This window comes from Pocillopora verrucosa, chromosome 8, assembly GCF_036669915.1.
Source record: "Pocillopora verrucosa isolate sample1 chromosome 8, ASM3666991v2, whole genome shotgun sequence".
Lineage (NCBI taxonomy): Eukaryota > Metazoa > Cnidaria > Anthozoa > Scleractinia > Pocilloporidae > Pocillopora > Pocillopora verrucosa.
The window spans coordinates 18,748,394-18,766,782 of record NC_089319.1 but is presented as its reverse complement, the minus strand read 5'-3'; the positions used below and the strand labels follow the sequence as shown (position 1 = coordinate 18,766,782).

Below are 18,389 nucleotides of genomic sequence, written 5' to 3'. Positions count from 1 at the left end.
GTTGAGGTAGCCTCATGGTTAGTGTGAAATCTGATATCAGATCTTAACCCTCAAACTCCCAGAAGTGATTCACATGTAACTTCTCCTTACAATATCTGTGCACTATCCAGCAAACAGGTAATGAGAAGGTAGAAGTTGTTATCTTGATCTAGCACCAAATTCTCGCAACTAATTTACAAGGAAATGTTAAGCAGGTAGAGGAGGAAATTAATAATCAGATCTTGAGAGTTATAGGGTTAAAGCTATAGAAGAAAATTCATTATAATTTGTTTCGTCTACGATTTGATGATTGGATACCTTTTAAAAAATAAAAAAAATTATCCAAAAAAGGCTTTTTAACAAAGCAGTAAGGAAACCTGAATTAAAACTGAACCCTGGGTTAGCACTAATCAGCCCTCCAACAACTGAGCCCAGGTTAGCATTGGTCCTCAAACCATGTCTCAAGACTGTGTAAAATAAACGTACAGGTTCATGATACAATGGATAAAAGGGAAGATGGAAGCAAAATCAAAGACTGTGAGACCTAGGTAACAAGGTGCTTTTTTTGTGAAAAATGTTTTATAAGTGGCACCCCTTCCTTGAAGGGAGAGATCTGCCATTGAATTTGATTTAGAAATTTGTTTATACTTTAAACGGTGGATGGCAATGAAGGCGCGCTCTGATTGGCTACTCAAACTCCTTTTATCCTTTGTTATTCGCCTTGCAAAGCTATTCACAATTATCTACAAGACCCCAACAGGGTCTACCGCCGAGTTTAGGGCAACATCCCCCGTATCTCCTGCAACAGAGACTAAAGACCCTCCTCCGAAACCTAATGTCTCCATAGCGGTGGCTCGAAGTGGTATCGTTTTGTCGTGGTACATGGCTCTTGAGGAGAGACACGCGCCTACAATGAACTAGCAACTGTTTGCCCTTCAGGACGGCGGCACAACGGAGAACCCTCACCAGTGGAAGAAGATTGGAGTCGTCAAGGCGTTGACGCTTCCTATGGCTTGCATTCTGACTCAGTTATCACCCGGCAATAAGTACCACTTCTTGGTACGTGCTACTGATGTTAATGGACGACAGGGTGAGTGCAGTGAGGCCTGCACTATTACTCTCAAATAAATCATTTTGGCAATAAGAGAAACTGTCTTGTACAGCTCTTTATCGGCACTAATAGTACTTACGTATAAGAAACTTAGTGTGGAGTCTTCAAGTTAGATTTGCACTTGTTACATATTCGTGGGCTTTTAAATTAGTATGATATAACGATATGCTTGAAAGTTCAGGGAAGTTGCCGAGGCTTTATTTTACAAACACTTTTTTATGATTTTTATTTTCAAGAAAGTAGAAGCCTTTTTCACTAACACGGCTATAAAACCAGACCATTTGTAAATAACAGTTTTTGAAACATGTGGTTGGCCTGTGACTTCAAGGTTTGCTTTTGATCGCTTCACTTTGTTTTGGTCTCTTGGTGTCTTGAAACAGGATTAAACATGATCGTCTGTTTATAATGTGTGACATCTGTTCGTGGGGTGCTAATGAAACATCACCATTAGAAGGAAAGGTTTCACATTTCATTTCAAGTTGAAGAAAGCGATTTCGTGTCGATATTTAAAACCAAGCGCAAGACTAAATTATGTGTCAATATATTATTATGCTAATAATATATCAATGGATTTCAGTCACCTTCGCAGCTGTTTTTGGTTGTAACGCCACGCAGCACTGGGCGTTACATGACAACTTGAGTTGCCATTGCAAATTCTATAAAGGCTACATTAGTTAGTGCCCAGATCTCTTCGTCGAGTTCCTTGCATCCTTGAAGGTGAACTATGGTGACTATAGCAGTTTTGTTCAGTTATGCCTTACTTTCATCTCAGAGAATTTTAGGTTAGGCTGAGAAGTCCAGGGATCCCAGTACGGACCATTCTTTGAATTGAGATTAACCTTGCCACATTGGTTTGCCCACCATGGACCACTAGGAAAACACTTGCCAGGGTGGTTGTCATTATCTTGGTCTGGTGTGCCGAATTTCATCCCTCGAATGTTAAATTTAGGATTTGTATTACCATAAAATCCATTTCCGATGTTTCCATCGTACGAACTCATGTCGCATCGATACTTTTCTGTTTCGTCAGCTACCCGAAACCCACCATATTTGGCATATCCCTTTTGGCCGTTGGTTTGGTGCAGATCTATTCGAAGAATGCTGTCTGAAGAGGCGATTCGGTGCAAGTTGTCGTTTCCAAGCCAGAATTCTTTGGACAAGTCGCCAAAGCCTACTCGATACTCTACCCACATTCGTCTAAAGCTTTGCTTGTATGGACGGGAACGTCTTTGAACCACAGTCCACCCGCCTCCATCTGTGGTTTGGTCACAGTACACGTTTATGACCCCTTGACCATCTGGGTTGATTTTATAAATGCCATTCTGATTCGCTCCCAGGGTTTTCAGCTGCTGACAGCTTCTCACTGTACGTGGAACAAAGGAAACATAATATGAGACTTGTTGCTGAAAGGAAATTATCGCAAATTTAAGTGTTCTCTTCTATTTAGTCACGAGTTACCCACCTCCGCTGTGCTTTTCGCAATACACTCCTTTATAATCCTGTCGACATTCACACGTGAACATCCGAGGATTCCAACACGCGTCAACACATGTTCCACCATTTTGACATAAAGCCGAGGTGCAAATGTTACACACTCAAATCACCAGATTAATTAAACACAAGGTTGTATTTATTCGAAAACTCCGAGCACATGCTTTTCTCTTTTTTTTCCCGACACCCTTTGTGGTTCATGAACTCAACAAAACATGTCACGCACTCTACACACTTCCCCGCCGAAAATGAAAGTGTTCTTCTAAATATTACAAAACTATTTATCAGAGTTCTCTGCAGCTACTGTAATTGTTGTTTGACGTTGTCTCCTTCAGCACCTTGCGTGCTTTTGCTTTTCTTTTTTTTTTTTAATGTTTGGGTCTTATAAGAGGCTCCTCTCAAGCCCTCGGGTAGTAGACAGGTTGGAAACAGCATGGCCACACCCAGAAATACAGGGGTATTCCCGGATGAATAGCTGTGATAGCTGGAGTTTGAATGGCGTTAACGCGTGAACTGCTGAATACTGGCTCAGCCGACTGGTACTGTGGATTTCCCAGGGAGTTGTAAGTTAAGATCTGCGGCGGTCTCCTTTGGCGCTGCGGCCGAGTCCACATGTCCTGCTCAGCAATGTCCTCTCCCCCTGATCCGTCATTGTCAGCACTTCCTTCATTTGCAAGTTGTATTTCGCTGGATGGCCCATTGGTGCCCTCAGTAGTCGCAGAATCCTCAATTGACTCTGAAGGCAAATCGCGTCCTGGAGACACTGAGTTTGAAGTTCTTACTTCAGTAGGTATTTCCTCTACAAGGTCCACACTACCGAAATCATCATCATCTTTCCCCGAATTCTGTAGGTCATTTCCCGAAACAGACAAAGGTCGTTTCTCTACTGCTGTTTTTGGGGGTCGCGTACCAAATCCCAGGTTTGGGGCATCTGCTTCCAAAGCGTCACAAGGCAGTAGTAAATTCCGGTGAAGCACTCTTGCGCGGCCACCTCCACTCTCGGGCTTAACTTTGTAGACTGGGCTTTGAGCCCCCATTCGTTCAACCACAACGTGGATAGCGCACTCCCAATGGGATCGTAATTTTCCGGGTCCACCGCGCTCTGTTAAGTTTCTAACTAGCACCCGATCGCCTGGCTGAAGAACGCCACCTGAGACTCTCTTGTTGTAATATTGCTTGCCGCGCTCGGCAGTCTTCTTTGCATTCTGTTGAGCTATCCGGTATGCCTCCTTCATATCATGCTGCCAGTTTTGGACGTAAGTGTTATAATCTCCCTCTGCACTCTCTTGATTCAAATTGAAAATCAGGTCGATGGGCAGGCGGGGTGTTCTTCCAAACAACAAGTAATACGGAGCGTATCCTGTCGCCTCATGCTTAGTGCAATTGTACGCGTGGATCATCTTGTTGAGTGATTCATCCCACTTTCGTTTCTTCAAATCTGGGAGTGTTCGCAGCATAGACAATAGCGTGCGGTTCATCCTCTCCACTTGCCCATTCCCTTGAGGGTGGTAGGGGCTGGTGCGAGACTTGGAAACGCCAGACAACTTATGTAGTTGATGGAAGAGATTGTTCTCAAATTCTCCTCCTTGATCACTGTGTATACGGGCTGGGAATCCGAATCGTGGTACAAAGTCATTGTAAATCTTTTCAGCCACCGTTCGTGCTGTCTTGTTTCGGGTTGGGTAGGCCTGTGCAAACCTTGTGAAGTGATCTACTATCAGCAAAATATATTCAAATCCCCGTTGGCTTTTCTCCAAATGAAGAAAGTCTATAGACACCATCTCAAAAGGGGCAGTCGTCGTAATGCTCTCCATTGGTGCTCTAGGGGAGATTTGGGGCTTCTTTTGCTGGATGCAGTGACACTTGTTGGCGATGAAATACTCGATTTCCTCTTGCATGTAAGGCCAATAGAACCTAGATCTCGCTAAGTCCACCACTCGATCTGCACCCAGATGACCCATTTCAATGTGAAGTTCTTGGTAAACCAACTGTTTAAACTTTGTAGGTAATACTAGCTGCAATCGACTCTTAATTTGGCGCCACAGGATCCCGTCCGCTGATATATGGAGTTTATTCCATGCTCTCAAGTAGCAAGATGTTGTACGAGTCTCATTTTTCCGCTCTCCTCCTGATGGGGGATATCCCCGTTTCTTGTAGGCCAGGATTCGTGAGATGTCGGGGTCTTCCCGTTGAGCCCTTAATATTTCTTCTAACGTAAGTTGGCGAAAAACCAAATCTGTGACGCCCGGTTCTGCGTGAGCAATGCCAACTCTTGCTGAAACTGCTGCCACCCAGGGTGTGGCGTCTGTTTCCTGATGGATCACTGCTTGACTTGTTGCACAAATTGCGTCCTTTTCCATTTCTGCAATACAGGTTTCCATGTATGCACTGAAATCTAGCGGTAGGCGGGATAGTACATCCGCGTCAATGTTAGATTTGCCAGGCCGATACTTGATGTTAAAATTAAAATCTGCCAGTTCTGCCACCCACCGGTGCCCTACTGCAGACAACTTAGCTGACGACAGAATGTAAGTTAGTGGATTGTTGTCGGTGTAAACAGTGAAGAAGGTGGAGTAGTACAAGTAATCACGGAACTTCTCAGTTACTGCCCATTTGAGGGCAAGGAACTCCAATTTTCCCGCGTGCATGTGGTAATTTTTCTCTGCTGGAGTTAGTGTCCTAGAGGCATAACCTAGAACTCTGAGCTTCCCGTCCTGTTCTTGATACAATACAGCTCCAAGTCCCTCTTGCGAGGCGTCTGTGTGAAGTACAAATGGCTTCGTAAAGTCGGGAAATGCCATCACTGGAGGAGAAGTCAGTCGGTCGACCAGCATGTCAAGCCGCTTCTGATGTTCCTCTGTCCATGTTACCTTATGATTATTAGCCAATAGATCAGGGCCAGCCATTAGATCGTACAGGGGCTTAGCTATGCGTGAGAAATCCTGGATGTATTGCCTGTAGTAACTCAGGAACCCTAGCAGTTTACGCACATCACCCACTGTTGCTGGTTTCTGTTTCGCCAAGTTGTGTACGGCAGCCGTGTCCTCTGGGTCTAGAGAGTAGCCATCGCCGGAAACAACCCGCCCCAAATATCTAACTTGTCGTTGGAAGAACTTGCACTTTGATGGCTTTAACTTTATCCCATGTTCCTGCAGTCGACGCAGGACTTGTTGGACATCCTGAACGTGTTGCTCAAAGGTCTTACTATACACCAAGACATCATCCAGGTAGGGAATACAGATGTTGTCACGTAAGCCATCTAGACATTCATTCATGCACCTTTGGAATGCCGCCGGTGCATTCATTAGCCCAAACGGTATTCTATTCCATTGATACAATCCCCAGGGGGTCACGAATGCAGTCAGGGGGCGGCTTTCTTCTGTCATAAAGCCTTGGTGGTAGGCCTTCCCTTGGTCCAGAACTGTAAACCATTTGTTGCCGCCTAGGCCATTTAAGATATCCTGTATACGGGGAATCGGCTGTCGTTCTGGATATGTTTTCTTGTTCAATTCTCGATAATCAATACAAAGTCGCAGACTTCCATCCTTTTTGCGAACACAGACCATGGGTGAGGAGTAAGCCGAACGGGACTTGCAGATCCAATTTCGATTAATCAAGTCTTCTAAGTACTCTTTCACTTCCCCATAGAGTGGCTTGGGGATGGAGATATAGTTCTTCTGTACTGGCTCATTGTCCTTTAACTGGATATCAAGCACCAAGTTCTCCACGCAGCCAACCTCATCGTCGTTTCTTGCAAAGGCACCAGCTTCTTGCCGTAGCATTTCGTGGACGATCAATTGTTCATTGTCTTCTAGCTGACTCAAGTCAACTGGTGGCTCCCATCCATCTTGTTCCTGACCAGGATGCAAGGTAGCTTCAGGGTAAAAATTCTCGTCTCCTCGAGAGTACGAGTCGGGAGTATTTGGAATTGGTAGAACTGACTTTACCAGGTGTATCCGGCCCAATTCTGTTCTGCGCTTTAACAAGATGTTTCTGTCTGTATTGTTTTGGACCACGACGGCCACGTGACTAGAGGTTCCCGGGGTTATTTTAGTAAGTTCCTCGCCCAATTCCAGTCCGTCTGGGAGCTCGCTGTCTTCCTTGGGCTCAAATATTACTGGCATCCCCTCTGGAACTGGTCCGAGGTGAGTTTGACACTTAACTGTCGTTGCCTCTCCTTTTGGCAGCATAACATCTCTCTTTCCGACTTTAACAGCTGCAGTACCGGTATCCTGTGTTCTTGACTGGATCAGATTGATCAGGGTACCTACGCGAGTATGATGAATTGAAGGGAATGACTGCTGAATGATGTTACTTGCCGCTTGGTGGTTTCCACCATGTTGAGCGAGGACTTCTTCTATAACATTGAAGCCAATGATTGGGTACTCTTGTTCCTTTTGTCCCACCAGTACTGGAACTGTCAGCTCATGAGCAGTTGTATCATCTCCAGCCAACTTAAACCCGACCTCAATCCAACCGTCAAATGGAATGTTTGTCCCATTCATCGCTTCCAAATTCAACTCTTCTCCTGCTCCCAACAACTCTTCAACATTTCTTAACACCTCCAGCGGTAAGTGAGTTTGTTGCCACTTCCTTGACACAACACAAACCTGGGAACCTGTATCCCATAATGCCTCCACTTCCTTTCCTTGAATTAGGCATTTTACCACGCACCTCCGTCCCACGATTTTCGTCAGTCCGAGCTGCTGCCTTGGCGTCAGGTGGCAGGGAAACGTCGTGTTCAAATCATCGCCATCATCTCCGGCTGCTTTCTGTTTCTCAAGTTCCTGTATAGCCATGCAAACTGGTTTATGCACAGTTCTGTATTTTACTTGACATTCTTTTGAATAATATCTATTGATCTTACAGGCTCCGCAGCGGTTAAGTGGTACATGGTCTGTGCTTTGTTTTCCACACTGCACGTAACGGGACTGATTTTCTTGCCTGGTCACACCCTGTCCCATGGGCGTGACCTCTGGCCGTTTCCCTGAGATTCTGCCGGAGAGCGTCGGCTGAATTGGGCATTACACTCGCGTACATAATGGCCACTCGCCCCACACCTGAAGCAATGGTTGCACGGCCATCCATTCCCACTTTGTTGGCAGGTCCTACACAGTGGGGGTTGTCTCATAGGCTGTTGTGTGAGGGGGGTTTGAGCCCGGAGTGGGGCCCGAACTCTCTCTTTGACTGCGGCCACTTCTGCCTTGAGCTCCCTTAGTTCTTTCATGAGACCTTCCTCCACCCCATTATTCTTTGTCTCCTGCTTGTCCCCTCCCTTTTGAACAGCATTTACCTTGGGGGTTAGCTGTGAACCGAATTTCTGTGATCGCTCCAGTTCGTCACTGAAACACACATTTAATTTCTCGAATAGTTCTTCATCGCTTATAAATTTCTTTTCCAAGTAAGGCTTCATTTCGATCTTGATATTCTCACTTTGCAGGCCAAGGGAAAAGCTATGGACAAACATGCCATGTACTAAGGTAGGATCATATTTCAGGTCCGAGTCAGTTTCTTGAGATGCAAACAAGATCTTCTGTTTCAAATCGAGAAGGCGGATCAAGAATTCTTGAGGTTTTTCCTTTGGCTGTTGGACAGTTGAGCTCAACTGATGATATAGTTCGGTTGCTGTTCTCTCCTGATAATGAGAACGCATAATTCTCCTCAATTTGGCCAGTGTTAAATCTACCTTACCCTCCAAATAACTTCTTAGGCTTAACGCCGGATTTATCGCTTTTATCACAGCCTCTTTAATTTCATCCTCTGTATAGTCGTTCTTTAAACCATTCTCAATTTGATGCACTAGCGAGGAAAAACTCAAACGATCCTTCTGCGACGCGTCGCCAATCTGGCCCGAAATCTTGAAGTCGCGTTTGAATTTTGAAATTGACACCACGGGATTTTGCTCTATTTTGACGGTCGCTTTATTATTTTCAGAAGCTTTCGGCGGTTCCGTTTTCTGTTCCGGTACAAATTTTCCCTGCATACTTAGAGACGACGACAACACTTTGAGCTTCTCATTATCTAATTCTTCCGTTTCGAGGTATTTATTTAGAGCTCGGATAAAAACCAACCTTCCCTTGCTCTCAGGCGGTACAGTAATGTTCAGCCCACTACAAACTTCTTTAAGCCTTTCCTCGCTCAAGGAACACAACGCGGCCTGAATTTCGATCTGCAGACTCTCGGTATCCATCATACTTCCAAAAATAATCTTTCGTACTCACCAATAGTGCAATCAGCCGTTCACAAAAGAAATGCGACACTTTACGTCAAGATCAGTCCGCCGTCGACAGCAATCGACCACAACCAACTCGCGCTCGACGAATCAACCAAGCGTGCCAATTACTTTGTCCTTCACAACCCAAGGCAGTTCTTCGTCGATGATAAGCCTCTTCGGTCGAGTCCTGGCGGGGTCGCCAATGTTACACACTCAAATCACCAGATTAATTAAACACAAGGTTGTATTTATTCGAAAACTCCGAGCACATGCTTTTCTCTTTTTTTTCCCGACACCCTTTGTGGTTCATGAACTCAACAAAACATGTCACGCACTCTACACAAACAGGTCTATTTCCTCCCTGGGTGAAAATGGGAAGAATGGTTAAACGTACTTTCATCCTTTTATTAGGCGAAACTTACCATGACAATACCTTCTTAGGTTGAAATATATTCTTGTTCTTAGAACTAACGTTTCTCTTTCAAAATGAGTATAGAAGTTTGATATTTTCAAAGTTTTGTATATCGAGCAACGATTTTGTCTCTATTTGAGCAAATTATATTTACCCAGGATTTCCTTCTAGAAAATAGGCATTTTATGACATCAATTGTGTCAATAACAAAATTCTCGAGAATGAGTGGTTCTTTCATCAGTAAAGCAGCTCTTATTTGCGGCTTGATTGGCTGTTCCATGTCCAAATTGTTTGATTTCACCCGTCCAATTATAAGCACTTAGCAAATGTTAGCCAGTCAAAATGGAAAAATATCTGAAGTGCATTAAGCATTCGATATTTCTAACAACGTTTAGACTTCCGACTTGAACTTTTGCTATATGAATCAATTCATGTGCGCATGTTTAAATTAAAGTTTTCGTTCCTGCTCGTAATTTCAAATCATTCGCCCGATTGCTGCCTGAATTGTACTCCCGCCCACTGAGTTCCACCACATTTCAACTTACTGTGTTTCGGGCTAGAAATGAAGGTCTTACAAACGCTGCTATGTGTAAATGTTCAGTTTTAGGCAGCCATACCGTTCTCTGAGATAAAGGCATTTATTTGACCTCTCGATATGATTTTGACACCACCTTGCTCAGAAGATGGAATTTGAAAAACCGAAGACCTCAAAGGTTCCTGCGCTTGGTAGGTTGAGCACTGATGATTAAGTTTCTAACTGATCTGTAAATTTCTATGACTCACCATCTGTGTCGTTGGCTCGTAGTAAGTGATGCCTTTTCTTAAAACAAAGTCATTTGGGGCTGTCGCTTTTGATTGGTCACTTAATTCACATGTTTTCCCTGAGTTTGCATAATTAAACGATCGACAGCGTGCATCCCGTAGGCATTCCCACGTACAGTCTATCGGGCACGTGACAGTGTGCGTAGCAATCACGTGATTAACCAGAGTGTAGCCTAAAACAGATGCAAACATATCGTCATATATGAGAGTTTTCTTCAAGATATATCTTACAGGAAACAAAAAGAGAGAAATCAAGAGGACATTGACGACTTGATGAAAGTCGTAAAAATTTATAAGATATTGGGAACACTTTGATTTATCGAAAGCCTTTCGGTCATTGTACTAGTAAACTCAGGGCTCCATTTTTAAAAGCTAGAAGACGCACTTTCTATCATTTTTTTAGGCGTCAGTGCACTTGGAACGTTTGAGTTTTTGCGTCTGAAAATCGACAGGAAGTGAAAAGTATTGCTTAGATATTAACATATTTTTACATGGAATTATTTTTCTCATGTTTCGAAAATTACTCAGTCTCAGTTTCGTAAATTTCCGGCCAGTTCTATCTTAGGCTGTTCGCAACTCTTCGATACACAAAAAGGGAATACACAAGCTTTCAAAGTTGTTGATTCTTAATTCTGGAAACCCCTATAATTAAGATTCCCACTCATCAGACGATTTTATACTCCGATCACAGCGAATTTGGTCACCGGTCTTCCTATTCATCCTCATCGACCTTGTTGGCCATGGTTTACTCTAGTTTGATCGTGTCTGGAACACGTTAACTTGAAGTAGTTCCGTTCGAAGGTGAATAAAATTCCATCATTACTAAAAGTGACCATACAAGTGAAAAGAGTTCATCTCTGAGATTTTCGAGCGAAGTTAACTTTATTCCATTACAGCTACAAGCGAAGCGATACCAGAGAGGAATGCACGACACGAAAAGCCGAATTTGACAGCTTGAAACTAACTCACGTCAAGAGAAAAATAACTGAATGCTTTGCTAGTTGAAGTGCTTCGACTCGCGACTCGGTATTTAGGTTTTTTTTGGCTAAAATACGAAACTGAATTTGCTTGTGTCGTAACTGATGAATTAAAGTCAGCGCATCACGATCACATTACCTTCAACCCCACTATTCAAATAGTCTCAACAAATCTTCTCAGTTCACATTGGTTCTGCGTCAAGTTTTTTATTCTTTGTGTAGTCTAAGATTTATTTTTGCCATTATTTACGGTGCCCATATTAAGTGTTTGAGTCAAGCTTTACCTTTTTCAGGATGTTCAGATCTTCTTAAACAAGACAACTGACCAGGGTTCGACGTTCCTGTTAGACTTTGAGCTGAGGGAGTTGTAAACTTCCAGCACAGGAGAAACTGAGAATGGAAGAGTAAAGTGAGTCGCTGCATTGTTTTCAAGTTACATTCGCTCGGCTTTTAAATTAGTTCACGATCAAGATAAAGTCGTGATAAGGAAGCTATGACCTCAATTAGTCGCTGGTGTGTCGACTTGAAAATGAATAATTTTCGAGTGAAAATAATTCTTATCCACAGTTCGTTTATGTGTTAGGTTCTAGAAACTTAGCAGGAGACTGGCGAATAACATTAATTATTAAAAGCTCGATCAACTTCAAAATTTGACACACTTATTGAGGATTCTCTTCTATTTCTATTGAAGAAAGATTAAACGGTTTAGGGGGGAAATAAGTGAGCATGGTTTTCTGAGGAAGACATTGATAACATTTCACGACATTGGTTCACTGACTGAACCAGTTTGGGCGCTAATTGTAGCCTTCTTTTTCTTTTAAATTGCGATGGAATTAATTAATTTAACAGTTTTCTAGGTTTTTTGTTTCAGGAGTCTCACGAATAACATTCTTTATTAAAAGCTCGATCAATTTCAAAATTTGACATATTTATTAAGGATTCTCTTTCATTTCTATTGAAGAACGATTGAACAGTATAAGGAAGGAAAATAAGTGAGAATGATTTTCTGAGGAAGACATTGATAACATTTCACGACATTGGTTCACTGACTGAACCATGGAATTAATTAACTTAACAGTTTTCCGGGTTTTGTGGTGCTTTTATCCTGCAAATAATTACCCTTGGGTTCAGTAGTCTAGAAATTAAAACTAGATAATAGTAGAATGTCTAGAATTTAAAACTAGGTAATAGTAGAATGTCTAGAATTTAAAACTAGGTAAAGATTGCACCCATACTGAAAAAGAGAGACAAAACATGAAGGGTTTGCCCTGTCTGATCTTTATTGTGGGTTTAGTTTGCAGCTGTATTAACGACCCTTGAACTCCCAAGATCTGATTGTTAATTCTCCCCTCTAGCTGCTACACATTTCCTTGTGAATAAGTCACGAGAATTTGGTGTAACTTCTACCCAGTGAGTTTGAGTATTGTCATTACATGTTGGCTGGATAACGCGTGAATGTTACAGGGAGAAGTTACATGTTAGTCACTTATGGGAGTTAATGGGTAAAGCATATTGATGTCATATGCGCGTTATGTAACCTCTTATCATTCTCTGAAGAGTTTAAGTCCTGACCTTACTTTGTCTACTTTCAGGAATAACACTTTAGCAATCAGGTAAACATCGTTCAAAACGAAAGCTTAGCGTACAAATTTTCCAAAGAAAAACTTCATATAAATAAAATTCCGCTTTTATTAAAATTTAAAGAAATAGCGTGAGACAGCTCTCGTCTACATGAATTATTAAGTACTTACCAGGCGAGATATACGAATAAATTTGAAGTCCTGATGCGAAAAAGTACTGACCCGCAATGTAAGAATTGTAGAGACTGTATGGGGTATTTATTTTAACCTTTAGACATAAATGTGCGAAGGCGCTAAAGAACGCACGTAACGTGAATTCAAGACCACTTTAAATTAACATCAAAGCAAGCCAACAGGGGGCCAAAACATGAAGGTCCTTCGGAAACTTCGTTATTGCACGTCTAGTTCCCAGCTCTATTAAGCATACTGAGGTTAAAAGTTAGTTTACCTAACTTTTAGGTAAACTAAAAGTAACCTCTTATCAATCTCTGAAGAGTTTAAGTCCTGACCTTACTTTCAGGAATAACACTTAAGCGATCAGGTAAACATCCTTCAAAACGCAAGCTTAGCGTACAAATTTTCAAAAGAAAATCTCTATATGAATAAAATTATACTTTTATTTAAATTTGAGTCAGCTCTCGTCTACATAAATTATTAAGAACTTACCAGCCGAGATATACGTATAAATTTTGTCCTAATGCGATCAAACTGTGCTGACCCGCAGCGTAAGAATTGTTGAGACTGTTTGGGGCATTTATTTTAACCTTAACCTTGAGTTTTGTGCTTCTTCCTGCTTGGATTCAAGAATAACATTATTACGATCGGGCAAATATCGTAACAATACTGACCCGCAACGTACGAATTGCATAGTCTGTAAGGGGTATATTCTGTATATACATAAATACGCCAACGCGCTCAAGAACACTCAACCTCAATTTGAATCCTTGTAAAAAAAAAACCACTGATTGCTTCCAAACTACAAGAAAACTCCAAATCCTGAGCTAGGTGCTTTGTTCTGTTCGTTCAGGAATAACATTAACATCCCAACGATCAGCTAAACATCGCTTCATTCGCAAGCTTAGTGTAAAAAACTTTCAAAAGGAAAAACTTACAAATGAGTAAAAATTGTGCTTTTATATTAAAGTTTGAAGAAATAAGGTGAGACAGCTCTCTACATAAATTATTTAGTATTTACCGGGTGAGATATATGTGCAAATGCCTCGTTCTAAAACGTAAGAAAACAACACCTGACTTTTGAACTCTATAATAAATTATTTACAGCAAGACGGACAAAGACCTTTGGAATTAACACTGGGGAAGAGAAAAGACAAATCAAAGCGCCATAGAAGATTGATGGAAAAATTTATATCTCGTGTAGTTAGCCTTTTTTTAACTTACTTTTTTCAGTTCCTATTTAAATGAATCGGACGAACATGTAGAAACTAAGGTTTAAAACAGCGCAATCTTCTTGTCAATTATCATTAAATCATGATCTAAGGAGGACTCCCTTCCAATCTCATTCATTTCATCTGAAACCGCCCCATCTAAAGGCAAGTGACATGGGTTTTCTGTTAAAACCATTGATTTAGTTTGTTGTTTTAATATGGTAAAATTTTGATGTTTCATTATTCTCGTGTTTGCCACTCAAGTTCGTGTAAATTTCAATCATGAACACTTCTTAAGCTCAAAATTTTCAGTAAAATTTCATCACATGATATTTGATGCCAAACAAGAGATTGTAAAGTTTCTATTCTCTTGTTGATGCCTATTCTTTGCTCTTTTGGGTTCAGTGTGGAGAAAATTCAATGGAGAGGATGTGCTGATAGGGAATTAGTTTTATTCTACGGCAAATCTCCGGCTTTTATGTGGTGACTAATTACGTAATCAGCTGGTCGAGTGACATCACTTTCCCGCCAAAATCAGTGTTCCATGGCGAGAACGGGGAGGACTGTTCACAATAGTACTGGTAAAGGCAGATGCAGGGGAGACTGAAGATTCAAACATATGATCAGTTTGTTTTCACGGATTTCCAGGATGAGTGCTTCCCCGTATTTCACCTCAAAAGGAAGACAAACGCGCTCGGTGGCTAGAGAAGCAATCGCAGCTTTGTCAACGAACCAAAAGGAACCAAGAAGGCACATCAAAATCGAATAGGAGAAGCGACATGAAGACTCATCTAGGGACGGCAAGAAAACTGAAGATGTTGCGGCCAAAAAGCGTAAAAAAGACACGTCCACGGAACAAACACAAGGTTCAACTTGGCAGCCTCTTAACTGGAGAGAGTAGCTGGCTAATATTCGTGAAATGAGAAAAACACGCGATGCCCCAGTTGATTCACAAGGATGCGAGAAGACAGCTGATGAGAGCCAGTAACCAGAGATGAGAGGAGATGAAATTGGCAGTCCAGTGGGGTGGGGTAAGGGAAGATCCGACACAGTGGTCTCCACTGAGACAACTAAGCTGATTTATGAGAGGTAGAAACGTTTTGGGTAAAATTTCTGCACAGCCCCATACTGTTGTAAAACAAATCTGTTTTCCTAATGGCAATGTATTGTTTTTGTCATTGTTTTCCCTATCCAAGAACTGAATGCAAGATGTAGAATGGGGCTGTGTAGAAATTTTACCACTTTTTGCTTGGTCAGTGTCAACACATTCATTTACCCTCAGCAATTGATTGCATCCCACTTTTCATTTGAGTTATAAGATAAATTATGACAAATAGTTCAACAGCTATATGTTTAACCCTTTACACCCCAACATTATAGTATGCATAGTCTCCATACAGTTCTCCTCACATATCCTAAGGTAACGACAATGAGAATTTGTGTACCAATCAGGAGCTTCTTTGCTTGGTGACCATTTCCTTTTTTCTCAAGGGTTCAAGGGTTATAGAGTAATGAGAAATTAGATGTTAGTCACTCTTAAGGGTTAAGGTGGGTGAGGATCAGTTTGCAGAGTATAGCATGCAGTGCATGCACAAGTTCCCTTTTAAAAGTCAATTGCATGCCAAAATTGCTGCATTGTGTCAAGATCTGTCATACTCTGCAGCCTGGGATGAGGTTGAGGTCTCCTCATAAGAACCTGGACAACTTCGCCAGTCTTTTTTCAAATATCTTGCCTTACTGATGTTTATTTGTCAAATTTTTTGTGATGATTTTGGTTTCTTTTTTTCTTACTTGCAACAATAGAGATCTTCATGTATGAGCTACTGGGATAAAAGTTGTAAGGATACACCCTCATCCTGGCAACCATTCTTAAATTTCCCATTTAACCTTTTAAACCCAAAGGATGAGTAACATCTCATTTCTCCCTACAATATCATACATTAAGGTCATGAGAATTAAGGAAATGGTCATCAGGAAAGAAACCTTTTGATTGGCAAACATTCTCCCTGTCAGCACCTTGGGAAATGTATAAAGAACAGTGTGGAGAATATGCATACTGATGTTAGGGTGTAAAGGGTTAAAGAGTAGCCAGTCAGAAATCTTACCTTGCATATAAGATTGAAATTTCCCTTCTAATCAGAAGACAAAGTCTGCTGATTAAGCTTGCCACATCATCAGACTCAACTGAAGAGTTTGTTCAGAAGAAAGAGAGTGCTTACAAATATTAGTATAATTCTACCATCATCCTATCACAAACAATGGAAACTAATTGACTATGCTGCATACTATCTGAAATTTACGAGGAGAATTTGTTTGATAATCTGGAGCTTCTAGAATTGGACATCACTTCCTTAATTCTCATGATTCTAAATATTTGATGCAAGGGTGAAACTGTTAGGAGAAATTAGAAGCCAGTCACTCTTAGGGGAAAGAGGGTTAAGACAGTCCAGTATCAATGGTTCATCTCTCCTCACTTTTGCTGTCAGTCTGATATCAAGTACTTATCTCCCTCATGCTGTCAAGTCAAACAAAAGACCAAGTTACTTTTGCTGCAATGGAAAAATTCAAGGCTTATGGGTTAACAAAAGAGAACATTCTTCCAACATCAACAAGCAAAATTGACTGGCATAATTAAAGGCTAAAAAAGCTGACATTTCGAGCAATTTAGCCCTTCATCAGAGCAATTGGAGGAATTGTGGGTTGTGTGTGGGTTTATATGCAGAAAGTGGAACTACACTATTGTTCTGTCACCATATTCTCACCAATAGCATAGCTCCACTTTCTGCAAACTTCCAGGTGTGGGCCCAAAAATGGTGCATATTACCATGAATGTGGCTTGGGGACAAGTGACTGGAACTGGAGTTGATACTCATGTTCATAGAATTTCTAACAGACCAGGATGGGTCAAAAAACGTACTAAACTGCCAGAGGAAACTAGAATTGCTGTAGAAAGCTGGTGAAAAGTGATTTTGAATGATACCAAGTTACACAAATTCTCTTCACCAGGTGTTTTGCTCCTTCCTTGCCAAAGCCTTTTCACTTACTGCCACATTTTAGAGACCCAGCTATTGTGCAAGTTCCAAACAACTTTTACAAATATTCTGAAATAAACAAGCTTTTGGTTCTTCCTGACTTTCAAGGAGCGGAATGCAAAAAGGAAAACTTTAAGGACTTTCTGACCTAGGTTTAAGATTCTCTAGATGCATAGCAAACCTTGACTATCATATGCTGTTTACCCATAACCCACAGTTAAATAATTAGAGTGTATGGCTTCAGAGACTAAATTATTGAACTCTTTTTCTGTTTTCTCAGAGAGAAGTGGGATGAACTGAATGTATTGTTGGTTGGATTTGGTCAACAGACATGTCTTCCTGTAAGTCCAATGTGTGAGTTCTGTCTTAACTCCAAGATCTGTCCTGAAAGTCGAAGAAGGAGCAGAGGAAAAGCTGAGGAGGAAACTAAGAAAAAACTTTCACCCAGAAAGGATGGAAAGGACACTAAGACTTAAGGGGAAATTAAGTTTTACTTTAACTCAGGCTGTCCTTGTCCTTAGCCTTGGGCCATGTTGTGCAAAGCTGGGTTGAGGTAGCCTCATGGTTAATGTGAAATCTGATATCAGATCTTAACCCTCAAACTCCCAGAAGTGATTCACATGTAACTTCTCCTTACAATATCTGTGCACTATCCAGCAAACAGGTAATGAGAAGGTAGAAGTTGTTCTCTTGATCTAACGCCAAATTCTTGAAACTAATTTACAAGGAAATGTTAAGCAGGTAAAGGAGGAAATTAATAATCAGATCTTGTGAGTTATAGGGTTAAAGCTATAGAAGAAAATTCATAACAATTTGTTTTGTCTACGATTTGATGATTGGTTACCTTTTAAAGAATAAAGAAAATTATCCAAAAAGGCTTTTTAACAAAGCAGTAAGGAAACCTGAATTAAAATTTAACCCTGGGTTAGCACTAATCAGCCTTCCAACAACTGAGCCCTGGTTAGCATTGGTTCTCAAACCATGTCTCAAGACTGGTTCCAACTGTGTAAAATAAATGTACAGGTTCATGATACAATGTATAAAAGGCGAGATGGAAGCAAAATCAAAGACTGTGAGACCTAGGTAACAAGGTGCTTTTTTTGTGAAAGATTTTTTATAAGTGGTACCTCTTCCTTAAAGGGAGAGATCTGCCATTGAATTTGATTTAGAAATTAGTTTATACTTTAAACGGTGGATGGCAATGAAGGCGCGCTCTGATTGGCTACTCAAACTCCTTTGCTATTCGCCTTGCAAAGCTATTCACAATTATCTATAAGACCCCAACCGCCTGCCCAACAGGGTTTACCGCCGAGTTCAGGGCAACATCCCCCAGTATCTCCAGCAACAGAGACCCCCTCCGAAATTTAATGTCTCCATAGCGGTGGC

General features: G+C 41.4%; 1 protein-coding gene and 1 pseudogene across 1 annotated transcript; one reads left to right on the top strand and one right to left on the bottom strand.

Annotated features, from left to right (window-relative positions):
* Positions 1 to 1,836: 1,836 nt before the first annotated feature.
* LOC136283047 (fibroleukin-like) lies at positions 1,837 to 2,651 on the bottom strand. Its single transcript, XM_066171207.1, has 2 exons — positions 2,549 to 2,651; positions 1,837 to 2,453 (listed from the first exon to the last, which is right to left on the bottom strand). The coding sequence occupies exons 1-2, from the start codon at positions 2,649 to 2,651 to the stop codon at positions 1,837 to 1,839; spliced, it is 720 nt and encodes a 239-aa protein (XP_066027304.1).
* Positions 2,652 to 14,590: 11,939 nt separating this feature from the next.
* Positions 14,591 to 17,479, top strand: LOC136283046 (endonuclease III-like protein 1; annotated as a pseudogene).
* The last annotated feature ends 910 nt before the right edge of the window (positions 17,480 to 18,389 follow it).

Excerpts from the sequence above, each read along its gene's own strand:
- LOC136283047 (XM_066171207.1), bottom strand. The coding sequence starts at position 2,651 with ATGGTGGAACATGTGTTGACGCGTGTTGGAATCCTCGGATGTTCACGT. Across the intron at positions 2,454-2,548 it reads GAAAAGCACAGCGGAGGTGG|TGAGAAGCTGTCAGCAGCTG; the intron begins GTAACTCGTGAC and ends TTCCACGTACAG.